Source organism: Lissotriton helveticus, chromosome 8, assembly GCF_964261635.1.
Source record: "Lissotriton helveticus chromosome 8, aLisHel1.1, whole genome shotgun sequence".
Classification (NCBI taxonomy): domain Eukaryota; kingdom Metazoa; phylum Chordata; class Amphibia; order Caudata; family Salamandridae; genus Lissotriton; species Lissotriton helveticus.
Genome location: NC_136069.1, coordinates 302,113,564 through 302,132,684, shown reverse-complemented (window position 1 = coordinate 302,132,684; position 19,121 = coordinate 302,113,564). Strand labels below are relative to the sequence as shown.

Sequence of the window (19,121 nt, the reverse complement as noted above, 5' to 3'; positions counted from 1 at the left end):
GATTTGCAATCGAAACAATGCCGTTGAGCGGTGAGAGTTTTTGCACGTCGAAGGGGAATTGAATGACATTGACCCGGAGCACAGCAAATTACATCCAAACCCGATGGCGGAAAAAACAATCTGAGGATGGAGTCGAAGCCCATGCGCACTATAACTCAAGGGAGGAGTCACCTATCTCGTGACTAAAAAAGACTTCTTCCAAGACAACAACAAGGTGCAAGCAGCCCAACACCAGATGGCGATCTATGCAGCAGTATTAATTCTGCAGCTCATATGCCTCGAACAGAAGGTTTTCAACGCCAAGCGGATAGCACTCAGCTCTAGAAGGTTGATACTGAGCCTCTGGCAAATATTATATTCCTCTGATCTCCACCTCTCCCAGATGCCCCCCCCACCCTCCACCAATGAAGCTTTGGTCACTACTGTCCGCTGTGGGTGGGGAAGGGAGAGGGTGTAGGAGAGTAGGGTCTGCAATCCTATGATCACCCAGATTTTTTGCTTTTTGCTGCACTGGTTTACGACTTTCCCTGGCTGTGGGCCTGCTAATCAGACCCACAGCCTAGCTGTTCTCTCTATCCAAATTGTACCCAGGTACTGAATTGGCACTGGGCCCTCTCCAAGTCCCTGTACCCAGGGCTGAGGTGCACCCAGAAGTCTCCCAGGGGCTGAAGCATGTATTATGCCACCCCTGGATTGACTAACTAAAACTGACACAACTGGCTGCACGACAGCTGGGGCAAGGTGGTGTACTCACCCTTTGCTTTAGATATAGTATACCTATATCTAACCCTAAAATGGACACACAGATCTCCTATCAGTCACTCCTATGGCAGGCCTTAACAATCCTGAAGGCAGAGTGCTTGGAATCGTGTGAGATGGTGCTCTGGCATGAGCTGAGCCTGTCTGCGGCTTTCAGGATCTATCCCTTAGCCGTTTCCATGATATCGCATACCATATACTCTTAAGTGCATTATAATCCTCGCGGTTAAATGCCAACTCTGGTATCGCTTTATCAAAACATGTCGAGTAAGGTGTCATACGAATTGGAATACTAACCCCTCGCCAATTCTGGCGACGGGGTTAGCATTCCACCCTTCTAGAGGGACACGACATGCCTGTAACCTATAACCCGGTTAAAAGTCAGACAGAGCCTTAGCATCCACAAAATGGATGCTGCCACCGAGACACAAGTCTGCCCTCCTGCTGCTGGGAGTCCTCCCAGAGCAGGAGATAAGGACAAAGGGTTTCCTGCCAGGGGCGGTGCCAGCACCGTCCCAGACAGGGTTTTGTGTATTGTAGGTAGGCAGGGCTTTAGAGGAAGGTGACTGCAAGTGGCACCCCGGTGCTCACTGTGCATAGGCCGGCTGGAACCAGTTCCAGGGTCACTCCAGACCCTGTGCTGGGGAAAAGCCCGCCAAGGAAGTGGGTGTAACCACCCCCCTCCTAGTCCCACCCATAGGGCAGGACTTAGTCGCGTGCCAGCCCCTTTTTACAGGATAAAGGTAGAGACTGGCCCCCTTCCAAATCAGATCATCTTTGAATCCTGAAACTACTTTCTGCGAAAGGAACTCAAGACTTCTTCCTAAGATTTCTCCCTTGTGACTAAGGAGTAGTCACCCTGCATCCGCAGGCACCACCCAAGAACACTGCGGTCTGCTGTAAGTCCTTCCTCCGGAATCCGACTGCCCAGCTCGACGAGAACCGGCTTCCCTGGCACCTCTGACCTCTACCCACCTCTACAGCCCAGCTGAGAACCGTGGGTGCGACGAGACCTCAAGGGACCGGCCATCTGCAAGACTGCACGACTTCTTTCCAGCAAGCCCGCCGAGTAATCTACTGGTGAGTGCTTTGGGGTCCGAGAAGCCCCGACTCTGAGCAGCTCCAGCTCCGAAGTGCAGCCCCCCAGCATCTCCACGATCTGCGTGGGGCCCTGCTGCTTTCCGCTGCTCACCGCGTTGTTTGGCTACTAGCCCGTTGGCTTGTGGCCTTCCTGACGACGCCCGACGACATTTCTGCTGCTGGTCTGGTTGCTCCAGACTGGCCCTTGCTCCCTTCCAGAAGAGGAGCACCCTGGACCCTCCTGGTCCACTCAAGACGCCATTTTGAGTCCACCGCGTGGGCTTGAATTAGCCAAGGCTTGTTGCCCAATCCTGGGTAACTTCGACGCCAACGACTTCATCCTTCGTGGGACAGCTCGCACCTCCATCCTGGTCGCCGACAACGCCTCCTGGTCCGAGAGACTGCAGAGCCCAGCAGTGCCCACTCACCTGACTGCGGTGACTTCGCCCGGTGCCATCCTGGTGCCCACTTAATCACTGGCTAGTGATTCAAGAACTTGGTCCCCTCTGCTTTCAGGTTTTCTTCTTCCTTGATCCAGGCTTGGATCCATCGAACTTTCCTTCACTGGTCGCCTGCCAGCAACTTCTTCCTTCCAGGCTCCTGGTCCGGCAACGAGATCCCCGACGTCTTTTCAGACCTATGCAGCTGCAGCCCCTGGGCTAGGTAACTTCGGCACTCCGGTGTCCCAGCATAGCCTCACTATCCAAGGGTCAGGATCCACTGTCGTTTTCTCCCTACCAGGTCGGGTTCGCCCGTGAACACTAACTTTGTGAATTCTAGCTTCCATAGACTTTGTCCCGCATCCCGCGTGAGAGTGCACACTCTGCACCCGAGTCCCCTAGGCCTCCTAGTAGTAATCTAACGATTCCCTAGTCCAGTCCTAGCGATTCCAAAGCCTATTAGAACTGTTACTTACCTGCTAGTAATTCGCATTCCACTTTTAGCGTATATGGTTTTTCGTGCCCCTCGGGCATTTGTGTAACGTGCTAACTTAAAAGTATTTTCGTAAGAGTTTTGTTGTGTGCTTAGCTCCCTGTCTCATAAAGAGCCAGGGTAGTCTTGTTATAAATAAATACACTGTTTATTTTCATAACAACTTGTGTGGTGTCCTTTCACTGGGTGTTCAAGGGGTAATGTGATGGTAAAACAGCTGGCTTAACACGCCCTCTAGAGTCTTAGCCTTAGACTGCTCGTATCCATGCTACTAGGATAGCTGGTCTATAAGGTTGACTTACAACCAATCATCAATAAGGGTTGTTTGGACTGATATATAGTGATCACTAGAATAGTGAGCACTGCACATCAGGCCAACTTCTCACAGAGGGGTATGCCATTCAGAATGTGGTCGGGGAGGTCCCCTCTATCTTGGGCGCAGTGAGTCTTCAGATCTCACTGCAGAGCCCCCAAAGCCAGTCGCTGAGGTAGGGGAAGCCTGGCACCCCTGACTTTTGAAAATGTGCTGCCACTATGGCCATCACTTTTGTGAACAGCCAAGAGCACTGGTGAGATCAAAGGAAGTCACAGAAAGTACTTATGGTACACCACAAACCACAGGTAGCATGATGGGCCTGCAGGATGGGTATATAGAAGTAGATGCAGGTCCAATGCCACCATTCAGTCTCCTAGGTCAAGAGCAGACAAGACCTTGGCCAGTGTGAGCAGTTTGAATTCTTCCTTCCAGAGAAAGGCAATGAGAGAGCGAAACGGTGGTGAGAAATTAAATGAAGGGTGTAGCCCTTTTGCACAATTTGCAGGACCCACTTGACTGACGTAATCGCTGCATTTCCAGCAAGAATAACTTGAGCACGTCTCCTACTGAGTGGCAGTGCTCCACTATTGGCAAACTGAAGGGGCTTGGCAGGTAAGGCTGGGCTTCAAGGAGGTTGTGGGTGGAGGGGAGAGAGTCAGTGAACTGGGTGGCCTGATGACTCTGACCCTGGGGGCGGTGGGCACCACAACCATGAAACTGGTGGGTGTTGTGCTGGGGTTGGATTGGCTTATGGTATGGGGTACCTCTGCCAAAGTCATGAAATTAATGGTAGGGCTTATGCGGCTGGCGAGGTGGGACAGACATTTCTAGGGAGCTTGCCGTGTCCTTGTTCTCCTTTGCCCACGTTGCTGCCTGGCAGATATCAAGAAATGGTACTCCACCTGCCAACGCAGTGGTTGCTGCTGTAGCCCTAGTGGAGCCCACAGCCCCACTGGAGGATCTTTCTTCGCTAAGGCGTAGCAGATTGTTATGCAAATGACAACCCATTGCGAGATGGTATGTTTTTGAACAGCCCTGTCCTTCTCAGCACCAACGTATCCAAGAGTTGATCATTCACCCGGAAATCTTTGGTGCGGCCAAGGTAGTATGACAGCACCCATTTAGGGTCCAGGCGGTGGAGTTTCTCCTCCTCCTTGCAAGGGTGCGGAGGTGGGAAGGAAGTAGGCAAGGTAAGGGATTGACCTAAATTAAATGAAGTAACCACTTTAGATAGGAATGGCCTAGTTATGTTATGTTATGTTATGTTATTTTTATGCTTCTATAGCGCACGGCCACTCCACTCCCTAGTCCTAAGCACCACCTTGTCTGGATGCATAGAGAAGAAGGGGGACTTGGAAGATAGAGCTTGAAGCTCACTCACCCTGCGAACAGAGGTGATGGCAACAAGGAAGGCCGTTTTCAGAGTTAGGAGCCTGAGAGGACAGTTATGAAGTGGCTCGAAGGGAGCATACATGACGTATGTAAAAACACTTGGGCATTACGAAAGGAGTTGGAGGAAACAGGTAAGTAATGCCCTTAAAGAACCTACTAACAATAGGGGACTTGAATAAGGAAGGCTGATTCTCCAACCTAAGAGAAGCTAAGATAGTTGCAAGATAACCTTTCAGAGTGCCCAGAGCAAAGGTCTGCTGGGCTAAAGAAAGTATATACAGAAGAACCTTAGAAAGAGGGGTAGAAAGGTGATCCACGGCCTTAGCTGTGCACCATGCCACAAATTTGTTCCATCTACAGGCGTATAATGATTTTGTGGAGGGATGCTTGGCTGCCAAGATAACATTACAGACTTCAGGCGGAAGGTCAAAAGCTATCAATTGCTGCTGCTCAATCTTCATGAAAGGAGGTGGAGGCTGGACAGGTTCAGGTGAAGAACTGCCACCTGTTGCTGCGACAGAAGATCCTCCCGAAGGGACAGTCTGATCGGAGGATCGATGACCATGCTCAGAAGCTCGGGGTACCAGACTTTTCATGCACTGTCCAGAGCCACAAGGATAACTTGGGCCCAGTCTCGGGACAGAAGTAGTACAGGCGGAAAGGCTTAGAGGAGGCCTGAGCTCCACTCGCGATGAAAAGTGTCGCTGAGTGAGTGCCGCCTTGGAAACTCCAACGCGCAATCCTGCTGACATTGCGCATTCTCTTCGGTGACAAACAGATCTAACCAAGGCTTTCCTCACTGCTGAAAGAGGCCTTGTGCCACCTATGGGAGGAGACGCCATTCGTAATCGACCAGGCACAGACGGCTGAGTTTGTCCGCTCTGATCCCGCATGTGTTGAACCACGAGGCTTATTTGTTCCAGCCATGTCCAAAGGCGAAGAGCCTCTTGACAAAGGGTCCACGACCCTACCCCGCCCTATTTGGTGCAGTACCACATGGCAGTGGTGTTGTCTGTGAACACCTGCAGCACTATCCCTTTGAGAGAGGGAAGGAATGCCTTCAGTGCCAGTCAAATCGTCCAGAGCTCCAGCAGGATGATATGGAGCCCGGACTCAATCGGAGACCAGACGCCGCGGATCTCTACCTCTTCCAGAGGCATTACAGAAGTGAAGCATCTGGGAGAGGGATCAGCCTCTGACCCAATATTGGTTCGTTAACCACCACTGCAGCTGTGTCGCAGTCGCCTACGAGATAGTCGGAAAGATCCCCATGATGCTGCTCCCACTGGCACTTCAGGTCCCACTGCTGAGACCGCATATGCCACCTGGCATGACCTACCAGAAGGATGTAGGAGGCAATGAGGGCCAGCAGACTCAAAGTCATTCTCACCGAAATCCAGGATAGAGGCTGAAACATCGCTATCATAGTCCGAATATCCTGGACTCGCTGTTTGGGAAGAAAGGCCCGAAACTGCACCGTGTCCAAAACTGCTCAGATGAAAAGGAGCATCTGAGAGGGGATCAGGTGCGACTTTGGCATGTTTATAATAAACACCAGTGAATGTAGTAGGTCTGCCATAGCCTGGAGGTGGGAGACAACAGTCTGGGGCGAGCCCGCCTTCAACAGCCAGTCGTCGAGATAGGAGAAGACTGGAACCCCTGATCTGCACAGATGAGCTGTGACCACCGCCATCACTTTTGTGTACACCCAAGGGGCACTGGTGAGGCCAAAGGGAAGCATGGTATACTGAAAGTGTTCATGGCCCACCACAAACCGTAAGTAGCGCCTGTGGGCTGGCAGGACAGGAACGTGGAAATAAGTGTCCTACAAGTCCTGCGCCACCAACCAGTCTCTGGGGTTAAGGGAAGACCTGAGCCAACATGAGCATTTTTAACTTCTCCTTCGGAGGAAGTGGTTGAGGGCCAGTAGGTTTAGAATAAGACGCTGGCCTTTGCCCTTCTTGGGCACCAGAAAGTAGTAGGGATAGCAACCACGACCTACTTCTAGCGTCGGCACACTCTCTATTGCTCCTTTGACTAAAAAAGCAGAGACTTCCTGGCAGAGAAGTACCAAATGATCCTCAAACAAGCGATCGTAAGAAGGTGGCATGGAGAGAGGGTAGTCTCGAAGGGGAGGGAGTAGCCCCTCTTGATTATTTGCAAAACCCACCTGTTCGACGTGATGGATTGCCAGTGGAGGAGGTGATGGCAAATCCTGCCTCCCATTGGTTGTTGATGGCCCTGAAACGTTGGACCAGGAAGACTTGGAGGCTGCTGCACCAGGGATGAGGGGGACTGGTCCACCCGCTAGCTTCCAGACTCGCAAGGTCGCTGGGTCCCACGTCCACGGCCACTCAGAGGCTGAGCAGCTTGAGTGAGCTGGTGGCTAGACTGGGCATGCCGTGGATGGGTCCGCCTTCCGTAGCTACAAAGGGGACAAAAAGCAGAGTAGAGAGTAGAGAGGGCAAAAAGGCGCGATGAGGGCCTAAGAACTGGCCATAGCCAGAGAATCTTTAAAGCGCTCCAGCGCAGAGTCTGCTTTGTCGCCAAAAAGGCGACGGCTATCAAAGGGCATGTCCATCAAGGTTGACTGGACATCCCTCGAAAAGCCAGATGTCCTCAACCAGGTGTAGCGCCTAAGGACTACCGACATGGCAATCATTCTGCCCAGTGAGTCTGTGGTGTCCAGTCCACATCTGATTGTGAATTTGGCTGTGTCTCTCCCATCTGCCACTGCATGGGAGAGGGCGTCCCGGGCTTCCTCCGGGCACTGCGGCAGCACCTGCACAACCATATCCCAGATGGTATGGGAGTATCTGCCTAAGAGGCCTGTGGTAATAACGGACCGCAGTGCCAAGTTGGAGGAAGAGAACATACGCTTACCATCATAATCCAGCTTCTTGGGTTCCCGATCTGGAGGAACAGAAGGGAATGCGCCCATTGGAGAAGAGGTTTGGACCACCAAGCTCTCTGAGATACGGTGGTGGGTCAGGAACACTGGATCGCCGGGGCCGGTCATTGGCTGCAGGCAATCATCCTTTCCTCAGCAGCCCCTATGCTGGGCTTGGACCAGGTGCCCAGTAGGACGTCAGTGAGGGCTTCGTTACATGGCAATAGTGGTTCAGAAGAGGACGCCGCAAGTTGAAGCACCTCCGTCAGGAGGTTAGTTCTGACTGCCACCGGAGGGAGCTCAAGGCCCAAGATCTCGGTTGACCTTCTCATCACGACAGCATAGGACGCTCCCTCCTCTGGAGCCACGGTAGGTGGAGAAAGCAAACCAGTGTCTGGAGGTGTGTCCAGACCACTGGCATCACCCAGTTCCTCACGCCAGTCCGGGTCTTCTAGCTGGTCAGCTAATGGGTCCAGTGACCCCTGCCAGTCCACATCACCACCATCTGTTTGATGGACAAGGGAACAAAAAAAACCTCCAGTGTCCATTCTGACATCGGTCCGGCTCTGGGTCCAACTTGTGGATGGGGATGGGGACAGCATCAGTCAGGGCACGACCAGCGACGGGGGCATCATCATCAGGATCGGTGCCAGGAAGAGTCGAGTGAGATCGACCGGCGTCGATCCAGTTCCAGGCCTGGGTCCGCGGGGATCCGACGGTGCCGGGGCTGGAGCTGCCAGCATTGAAGTCCCAGGACCCCCCAGCTACCCTGCAGGTCCACATGTGCGCCAGCGGAGCCAGGCTGCCCAAAGATGAGTTGTAAGGCCTCGTAAACCTGTCAAAGCAGGGCAGGGGATGCTCCGGGCCCGGAAATGAGGGGAGGCGCGGAGTTGTCCCTGAATCGGGCACCGGAGACGGAGCCTTGGAACGACGATGCTCCGTATCCCGCGTCGCATCAGGCGACCAATGGGGAGAAGGCGAAGAGCGCCTGTGCTTCTTTGCCTTCTTCTTGTGTTTAGACTTGCCGGATGACCTCGACCACTTAGAGTGCGACGAGAACTGCCTCGAGACCTTCCTCTTGAACGAGACCCGGAACGACGTGGAGCCGAATGCCGTGCCTCCAGCAACTTTCGAGACCCCTCCAGCAAAGATTTCGGTGCCACGGCCCGGCAGTTGTAGTAGGACTCCGGGTTGTGGCCTCGCTCCAAACACCACAGGTACAAGAGGTGCGGGTCCGTCACAGACATCATCTTGTGACAGGCACTGCAAGGCTTGAAGCCAGTTCGACGAAGGGACATCCCTTGTACACCAGGTGTCGAAGGACTCTAAAAAGCAGTCGACAAAAGTTGCAAAATGTTTAGCCAAAAAGAGGCTATGGGGTAGCTCTCTCCGGATCTGCCCTAGGCTGGCGTGGGAAAAGATGAACTGATGTCAGCGCGCAGGGCGTTGTCTAAGTAGGCACCACGGCGTCATCCCAGTGACCACAACGCAGACGATGGACATGGAGTCGACCGATGCCACCTACCAATGCACAGGATTACTGCTAAAGAAAAATTTCCGGATGCAGTCTGACGCCTGGGGGAAATTCTATGGTAAGAATCTATAACTAACTGTCTCTTTCAGATACACATTTTTAGAGATGGTAAAGGGTCTCAACGAGGTAAGAGGTAGCTCTGGATCCAGATCTGGTGTCGTGGAAAGAAAGGAACTGACATCAGCGAGCAGGAGTAGACCTAAATAGGCTCTGTATGTAATTTCCTACTGCACCTACCAACACGCAAATGTACTGCAGAAACGTTTCTGGATCCTGTTTGACGCCTGGGGAATATTCAAAAGGTGAGGAATCTGCAGCTAGAAGTCTCTATCAGAAGGGTATTTACTGTGATTAGGGGCATATCCCTGCCTGTGTCTTAGAAGAATGTGTCCCTCGGTGGTTTTGCACACACATACTTTAAAATATTAAAGCTTACTAAACAAGAAAGAGTGTTATGGTACAAGCTTCAGTAAATTAACATCTTGTAGAGTACAAATCTATGAACTGTAATTCTGATGGGATATTTTAAAAACAATATTTGGTTAAATAAAAATAATAATTAACTAAACCCAGTGATGTAATTGCTCTAAATGAGATTAGTATTGAGGCTAAAGATGTACTTTCTTCAATACTTAGCCTACTGCAAAACTTAACAGCCTTGTGTGCTAGAATGAAAATACTTATTTACTAAAACCAGTGACATTTTATTCATTGTAAGCAATGTTCCCTCTGATTTTTTTCCTCCGAGTGCGGCAGTGTAAGGTCTCTGTGCGCTGCAGCCAAGACTATGTGCGCCAAGAACCAGACCGCACATGTGGGTGCAGCGACAGGGGTTCTGACACGGGGTTCCTGCTTGATTGTGCAGATAATTGACCCAGGTATTGGAAAGCAGGTTGTCTGCTTGATGGGGAAGGCAGGGCCGAACTGGGAACCAAAAGCAGCCATGACAATTGTATCAGACCAGCCCAGGTGGTGGGACGGGCAAGTGTCAAGCACTACTGCTTAACAAACCAAGTCCCCAGCACTGATGTGATATTGCAGCATTGCTGCAAAATTTCCCCCAGTAACAAAACCGCCCACTGCTCCAAAACTGGACCCCAGCCTTCCAGCAACCCAGACAAATGCCTGATGCCTGCAACAGCCAGTGGGAAGGCCTTCGTGTTGGTGACCGGCGTACACTGGCTGTGTCATGTTGGAAATGAACAGGTGCAGGGCAGAGCATCTGCAACCACGACAAAGTTACACTAATCTACAAAAGGAAACCTGGGCAACCAGTGAACCTCTGCTTTCCTAACTAACTTCACAGCAGTGGCTTAGGGACATCTTAAGGATTTTGAGCGCCCTAGGCCAAATGTATTTTGGGGGCGCCTGTGCGGATCAGCTTTCAATTTATGATCCAGTTTCTGTTCTCTCGTGTCCTCTTTAGTCGGATCACAAACAGTGCACAGACACAGTGGTTCAAATTCTAAATGTGTTAAAGTTAATATTCAGGGATAGTGATTTATTTTGTCCACTATTGTAACACAGTAGAAGTTCACTAATACTACTGCAAATAATCACTCCTATAATCATCCTCCCATTTCTCATATCTGAGATCCTGTTTGGATCTAAAAGAAAAATGTTTTATGGATGTTACATAAAACAAAAACACATTTATCATAAAATGACTGTAATAGACTCTCACACATTTCCCAGATTAAAAATAAATGTAAGTAAAATGCTATTTCAAACAATCTGTTTAAGAATTATTCAAGGTCATCAGGGCAAGACTCTCTGCAGAACAAAGCTGGCTCTACCAGGGCGATCACGTCACTCTTCAGAACTGACAATCATTAGTTCACTTATCAGTTCTTAAGATGGATTCCTGGATACGCAGGGGGAGGAACGTACATAGATGTCGACCACGTGTGCTTTCAGAATAACTAATATATGTTAGTGATTCAGAAAGCACACATGGTGCTTTTATGCTTGCTCAAGGCTTTAAGTGGGATGAAACAACGGTGGGGGGGGTTCTCAAAGGGGCGTGTCTGATGAAATTAAGGACATGGCTTAAAAACACGATCTGTGCTTAGCAAACTTTCCGCCTGACTGGTATTGTGCTGCCTCTGTCATTGCAAGAGGTGTGGCGCAGCGGCCAGGGTGCCTGACTCCGGACCAAGGGGCTCACGGTACGATCCCCGGTGCCGGGAGCAAGTTAGTCCAGCACGATGTGACTCTGGGCAATAGCTCGCTTAATCTTCCTGCTGCCCCCCCCAGCGCCTTGACACCTTGGGTAATTGTGCGCTTTACAAATACTGGATTTCATTTCATCCAGCTATATAATACAACAAGTAACATTATACCTACAACAAGCCAGGACTATTGGCTTTCCCAATGGTTGTTAGTGGCATTAGATAAGTCAGCAACAGCTGGTCCTGTGCTGGGCAGTGCCTTGTATGAGTGATTATTGACTAGGTTTTTAACACATTTTTGAATAACTCACTGGATTTCCTACTCATGCCATCTCAGAAGGACAAAAGCATGAGTTAGTCCTAGCAGCACTAGTTCCACTGTCCAACAGATCCCACACAGATGTCAGCCACAGGTTCCTACCGGCTGAACTATCTTACCAGTAGATGCATTTTCCTATTGAACTGTTTCCAAACGTTGCACGTCTGCTACAAGACCTCCTCCAAGCCCCCACACAATTTCTAAACTCTAGCAACTGTCCCCACATCTTCAGTTCTTCCACTAACTTCATGGAGGCCAGGAATAGCTTTTTTTTGTTTAAGTTTTATTTAAATTGAGTTATTTCACCCATCCTAACATCAACCAACCGCCTTTACTTTTTCTTCCCTACCATTTGCTCCCTCCTGAGCTCTTGAGTCACATCTACTCCGCTCCTATTTCATCCATGAAAAATAATTTACACCTGCCAGTTGCACAATCAAACGTCTCACTATTTTTTGTGTTGGAAATGTCCTAAAAAGTTTAGTGCCTACCCAGAAACCTTCAAGATTGTTGACTTTTACCAGCTGTCACCATACTGATGTAATTCTATGTGTGAGTGATTACATTTAAAATGGTAGTCCATATTGTATAAACAACAATGTTGAATTTCTAATTTAATTGCATTTTTATAGCATTTACTACCCCTGACGACTTGTAAGTGAGTTCAGAGGATTGAAAGACAGGATAAAGATGTACTTTCTTCAGCACTTACCCAACTCCACACGTGAACAGTCTTGTGTGTTTGACGTTGTTTTTTACAATCTGGAAAGTTCTACTTTCGTTTTGGATGTGTCCATCAGATATTAGAAGAATGTTACGTCTTCCCTTGGATGGTGGTAATAAACTTAGAGAGTGTAAAGGCTTCCATAAATCAGTGTTTCCCATTGTAGGTTTTGCAGACTGTAACCAGAAAGCAAAGTTAAAATATGAACTCTAAAGACGCTATTTTCCTTGCAAAACTTGTACTGTTTCAAAAACTCAACGTAGTGATCTTTCATGAACTTTATTTGTTAATGACATACACATTTGTTTAATATTTCATTAAGAGTTTTTACATAAAAAGGCAGTGAAACAAGCAGGCTGCAATATAATCATATATTCAGAGTCAGAAGAGCAAAGCTTATTCACAGCTCAAACACAGATTCCACGCATGTATCTCACAGGGAGGTATGTGAGTCCGCATTAAAATCGAGACTTCTACATTTTTATCTTCAACATTCCACATCATCACTCAGCTTATCCTCAATTTGGACAACAGACGTTCATCGTCCCTCAGCCACAGACCATTCTCGGCACCAGAGGTTATAAAAAAGGAAAACTAGCTTCCATACAGTGGATTGTGATGCACCAACTTAGCCAGCAGGAAACCTAAGGTTGTCATTTGATAATACGTTCTTTTTTTTTTACTCTTGGTATGGTGTCCATCATATTTCCAAAACTACTCTTTGTTGGCGCAAAACTACTCACTCACAGAATAATTTCACAACCCTGCACATCTAAATCTTGTGGAGTAGGCCTGCTTGCCCACCTCTCCGAGCATACTATTCCATTCACCACCTGACTGTGGTCAGGGCCGGACTGGGAACCCAAAGCAGCCAAACCCAATTTTCTTGGCCAAGCCCCTGGTGAAGCACTGCCTGGCCCCAGAAGGCTGGAAACGCTTGCCTGCTGCTTTTGTTACAGGGGACCAATATTGCATCACTGCTGCAACATTGGCCCCCAGTCACAAAACCGGTCCCCACTGCTGCAAAATCGTCCCCCACCCATTCAGTCTCCTGGGGAAATGCCTGATGCCTAGTACGGCCCTGGCTGTGGTATTCCACAGTCCCCATTTCAATAATATGGGATTGTCGATTATTGTCTCGGGCAGTCTCCACACAACGTGCTAGACAAGAAGAACATCGGCACCAACCTTGGTTTAGGACAGGTTTTTCAAAAGAGTTATAGATTCCAATTACCAAACCGGGAAAATGCTGCAAAATTAAAAGTGTTGTACCCAGACACCCATCTGCACCCTGGCCACTTCAAAGATGCGAAGCATATCGCCGCCATATAGATCACCCATCTGTTCATACCTATTATCAGCCCAGCCAGCTGCTTGAACCTATAGATATATTTTACTAAATTCTCAAATCCTAAAAGTGAAGGCTGACATGCAAACAGAAGTACGAGTTACTTACCTTCGGTAACGATGTATCTGGTAGAGACGTTGTCTAGCCGCAGATTCCTTAAGTTAGAATTATCCCCAGGCGTTAGACTGGATGCAGAAAATGTTTGCAGCAGCACCTCTGCGTGCCGGGGGACGACGCTACACTATCGCGCCCTGACGTCGTCCACGGATATGACGTCAGCGAGGTCATATAAATCCCTTCCCGGCACGCTGATGACACTTTTCTTCTGAGAAACTTTTCCGAGACACAACGCACAAGTTACTACTTGTGTAACGATATATCTGTAAGAGACATTAGTTAGTATTAGATTCCTTACCTTAGAATATCCCCAGGCGTCAGACTGGATCCGGAAAATTTTGCGTAGCAGTACCCTTGCGCGTCGGTAGGCGTCGTCTGCGGCTCCGCATCCGTCGTCGGCGTCGTGGGCGCCGTGATGACGTCGTTGGAGTACTTAGACGCCGCCTCTGCGTGCTGACGTCAGTTCTTAGACACAGCTTTTCCGCGCCAGAAACGCAGAGCTATGCCAAAAACCAGCACTGGTGCCAGTGAAACTAGGGCCCTGAAGGGGACAACCCTAACCCTAGGTATTGGTTCGCAGAACGGGGAGGATGGGTGGGTCGGTAAGGAATCTAATACTAACTATTGTCTCTTACAGATATATCGTTACACAAGTAGTAACTTGTGCATCTGAAAGAGACACGTTAGTATTAGATTCCTTAGCTTAGAATAGATACCCCAGCAATACCAACCCCGGTGGTGGGTCTGCGAACCAATACTCACACCAGAAAGTCCTGGAGGACGGAACGGCCAAAGAAGCCATCCCTCCGGACTTGGCTGTCCAGGCAGTAGTGTCTTGCAAACGTGTGCAGCGATGCCCACGTAGCTGCCTGACAGATGTCTTGTAAGGGCACACCCCTGGCCAGGGCAGTGGTAGTAGCGGTGGCTCGGGTGGAATGAGCCCGCAATCCAGCCGGGGGCTCCTTCCTAGCCAAGGAGTAGCATGCCTGGATACACAAGATGATCCACCGGGAGATGGTCCTCTTGTGTACCGCTTTCCACTTCTTAGCGCCCACGTAACCAACAAAGAGTTGGTCATCCACCCGGAACTGGCGTGTGCGATCCAAATAGAATGAGAGCGCACGTTTTGGGTCCAGACGATGGAGCCGCTCTTCCTCTTTAGAGGGATGCGGTGGCGGAAAGAAGGTTGGCAAAGTGATAGACTGCCCGATGTGAAAGGCCGTGACAACCTTGGGCAGGAAAGAAGGACGAGTCCTAAGAACAACCTTGTCCGGATGGACAGAGAGGAAAGGAGGTTTAGAAGATAGAGCCTGGAGCTCACTCACTCTCCTGGCAGAGGTGATGGCAACCAGGAAGGCAGTCTTCAAAGTCAGAAGGCGAAGAGGACAGTTGTGAAGTGGCTCAAAGGGAGCGCACATCAGGAATGTTAAAACCAGGTTCAAGTCCCACTGAGGCATCACAAACGGAACAGGAGGAAACGTGTGAGTGATGCCCTTAAGAAATCTATTTACAATAGGGGACTTGAACAAAGAAGGCTGATCAGGTAGCCTGAGAAAGGCTGAAAGGGCAGAAAGGTAGCCCTTGATAGTGCCCAGAGCAGAGCCCTGCTGGGCAAGAGAAAGAAGGAAGAGAAGAACCTCAGAAAGAGGGGCAGAAAGAGGATCCACAGCCTTTGCTGTGCACCATGCCACAAATCTGTTCCACCTGCAGGCGTATACCGACTTTGTGGAGGGACGCCTGGCTGCCAGAATGATGTTACAGACTTCAGGAGGCAAGTCAAATGGCCTCAACTGTCGCCGCTCAATCTCCAAGCATGGAGGTGGAGACTGGACAGGTTCGGGTGGAGGACCGTCCCCTGCTGCTGCGACAGAAGGTCCTCCTGAAGAGGCAGACGAACCGGGGGATCGACTGACAGACTGAGTAGCTCTGGATACCAGTACCTTCGAGCCCAGTCCGGAGCCACAAGAATGACTTGGGCCCGGTCGCGCTTGATCTTCTTCAGCACTCTGGGCAGAAGTGGTATAGGCGGAAAGGCGTACAACAGACCGCAACTCCACTCGCGAAGAAAAGCGTCTCCGAGCGAGTGCCGCCTTGGAAAACGCGCAGAACTGATGACATTGCGCGTTCTCTTCGGTGGCGAATAGATCTAACCAAGGCTCTCCCCATCGCTGAAAGAGGCCTTGCGCCACATCCGAGTTCAGACGGCATTCGTGAGCCATCATGCACCGACGGCTGAGCTCGTCCGCCCTGGCGTTCAGAGAACCTGCCAGGTGTTGAGCCACCAGGGTCACGCCCTGGCGTTCCAGCCATTGCCAAAGGCGAAGAGCCTCTTGACAAAGGATCCACGACCCCACACCGGCCTGGTTGTTGCAGTACCACATGGCGGTGGTGTTGTCCGTGAACACCTGCACTACACTCCCCCGGACAGAGGGGAGGAATGCCTTCAGTGCAAGACGAATCGCCCTGAGCTCCAACAGGTTGATGTGGAGCCGGGCCTCCGCCGGAGACCAGAGGCCTCTGATCTCCGCCTCTCCCATATGGCCTCCCCAGCCCTGGAGGGACGCGTCCGTCACAACTACGTGCTCCGGTTGGGGTAGGGAGAGGGATCTGCCGCTGACCCTATCGCGGTCCAAAAGCCACCACTGCAGCTGTCTCGCAGTGCCCTCCGAGATCAGGACGTGGTCGGATAGGTTGCCCTGATGCTGGGCCCACTGAAACTTCAGGTCCCACTGCAGAGCCCGCATCCGTCACCTGGCGTGATGCACCAGTAGGATGCAGGAGGCCATCAGCCCCAGAAGCCGCAGCGTCAACCTGACCGAGACCCGGGATAACGGCTGAAAGATGGGAATCAGAGCCTGAATATCCCGGACCCGCTGTTCGGGTGGATAAACCCGAAATCGCGCCGAGTCCAGAACCGCTCCGATGAAGAGGAGCTTCTGAGAGGGACACAGGTGCGACTTCGGCACATTGATGGAAAACCCCAGCTGGTGCAGGAGGTCTGCCGTGGTCTGGAGGAGGCTGACGACTGTCTGGGGCGAGCCTGCCTTCAACAACCAGTCGTCGAGGTAGGGGAAGACTGAAACCCCTAACCGATGCAGATGAGCTGCGACCACCGCCATCACTTTCGTGAACACCCGTGGGGCGCTGGTAAGGCCGAAGGGGAGCACGGTAAACTGAAAGTGCTCGTGGCCCACCATGAACCGCAGGTAGCGCCGGTGGGCAGGCAGGACGGGGATATGAAAATAAGCGTCCTGCAAGTCCAACGCCACCATCCATCCAGTCTCCTGGGTCCAGGGCAGCAAGGACCTGAGCCAGTGTCAGCATCTTGAACTTCTCCTTCCGGAGGAAGCCGTTGACGTTCCGTAGGTCCAAGATAGGGCGTAGGCCCCCTTTGCCCTTCTTGGGTACCAGGAAGTAGTGGGAGTAGCAACCACACCCTACTTCTGGCCCAGGAACGCGCTCGATGGCCCCCTTGGCCAAGAGGGCCGTAACATCCTCCTGCAGAAGTCGCAAGTGATCCCCCGATACACGGTGGTTCTGCGGTGGCATGGCTGGAGGAGTCGCCTCGAAGGGGAGGGAGTAGCCCCTTCGGACGATTTGCAGCACCCACCTGTCTGAAGTGACGGTGCGCCAGTGGAGGTGGTGATGGCGAACCCTGCCTCCAACTGGCGTCACATGGGCCTGAAAGCACGGACTAGGAGGGTTTTGAGGCGGATGCTGCGGGGGAAGGTGTGGACTGACCTCGCCGCTGCCCCCGACCGCCCGGACGGTGGTTCCCACAGCCGCCACCGCGTTGGGTATTGCCCTGCGGTGCGTGGCTGGTGGCGCGTGTGGGCCCACCCCTTCCATGGCCACGAAAGGAGTGATAGGCAGCCGGTTGCTGGCGCTGGCCCGAAAGGCCTAAGGACTTGGCCGTAGCCCTGGAGTCCTTAAAACGCTCAAGCGCATGGTCTGCCTTGTCGCCAAAGAGGCGACGGCCATCGAACGGCATGTCCATAAGGGTGTTCTGGACATCTGCCGAGAAGTTGGCGGACCTCAGCCAGGCGTGGCGTCTGACCGCCACCGTCGTTGCCATCGCTCTGCCTAGCGAGTCGGTGGTATCCAGCCCACACCTAATAGAATATTTCGCTGCATCCCGGCCTTCCACATGGGCTTGGCCGAGTTTGGCCCGTACCTCCAACGGACACTCTGGCAGCACTTCCGCGACCTTATCCCACACCGAGTGGGTGTAACGTCCCAAGAGGCAGGCGGTGTTGGAAGACCGCAGGCCGAGGCTCAGGGATGAGAAGATCTTTTTCCCATACTGGTCATACCTCTTGGATTCCCGATCCGGCGGGGCCGACAGGAATGCGGTCTGGGAATTGGAGGCCTGGATGACCAGGCTCTCGGGGGTGGGGTGGGTGGACAGGAAACATGGGTCGCCCGGGGCTGGGCGGTGGCGTCTGGCCACGTTCCTATCTACGGGCGAACCCGTAGCGGGCCTGGACCAAGTGCCCAAAAGAACGTCCGTCAAGGCCTCATTAAAGGGCAGCAGAGGCTCGGCCGAGCTTGCCTGCGGTTTAAGGACCTCAGTGAGGAGGTTAGTCCTCACGGCCGCGACGGGGAGCTCAAGGCCCAAGGCCTTGGCAGCCCTCATCAGCACCACACTATATGTAGCCCCCTCCTCCGTAGCCACGGTAGGAGGGGAGACAAACCCAGTGTCTGGAGAGGTGTCCAGGCCACTGGCCTCCCCAAGGTCTCCTGTCCAGTCCTCATGAGACTGACACTCCCTGGTCAGAGGGTCCTCAGACCCCTCCCAGTCCTCCTCCTCACCCATCTCCTGAGATTCAGGGTCCTCAATTAATGGGGCCTGTTCATAAAAGTGAAATTCACCAAACGACGTCTGGAGCGGCGCCCATAGGGGCCGTCCAGACGGCTGAACAGGAATGGGGACAGGACCGGGGCCGGCGCCGCCCGGAGCCGGCGGCGACACCTGAGGGTCCGACGCCGGGGAGGTCGTAAGATCCACCGGCGACGAACCAGATCCCGAAGGGGGGCCAGCGGCGTCCCGCGGCGCCGGGCCCGAAGGCGCCGGCGGCGTCGGAACAACTGGACCCATCAGCGCCGGGCCCGAAGGCGCCGGCGGCGTCGGGATAACAGGGAGCTGCGGCGCCGGCGGCGTCGGGACCGAAGCACCCGACGGCATCGGGGCCGTAGCCGCCGACCCGCTAGTACTCCCAGGCGGGTCCGCTGGGCCCGGAGGCGTCGCGGAACCCGTCGGAGGAGAGAGTTTCCTCATGGCCATGAGGAAGCGCTCGATCTCCTCCGGCGACGCGTTCAGCCCAGGGACCGGAGGGTATGGAGCCGGACGCGGCGCCCGCGGCCCCGACGGAGCCGCGTGGGCGGTGGCACCCGAACCCCCGGCCGCATCGTGCGAGCGTCGGGGGGAGTCCGAGGAGCGATGACGCCGCTTGGACTTCTTGTGCCTCTTACCTGACGACGACTTCGACCCGGAAGAGTGAGGCCTACTCTCGGAGCTGTGGTGGCTCCGGGCCCGCG

At 52.4% G+C, this 19,121-nt stretch overlaps 1 protein-coding gene across 4 annotated transcripts in view; it reads right to left on the bottom strand.

Annotated features, from left to right (window-relative positions):
* Positions 1 to 19,121, bottom strand: part of PARP4 (poly(ADP-ribose) polymerase family member 4) — a 2,216,130-nt gene that overhangs the window by 1,205,803 nt on the left and 991,206 nt on the right. For all 4 annotated transcript variants that reach the window (XM_078657066.1, XM_078657067.1, XM_078657068.1 and 1 more), the window contains one exon: positions 12,107 to 12,294. In XM_078657066.1, coding sequence (XP_078513192.1) covers positions 12,107 to 12,294 — 188 coding nt within the window. The remainder of the gene's footprint in view (positions 1 to 12,106; positions 12,295 to 19,121) is intronic.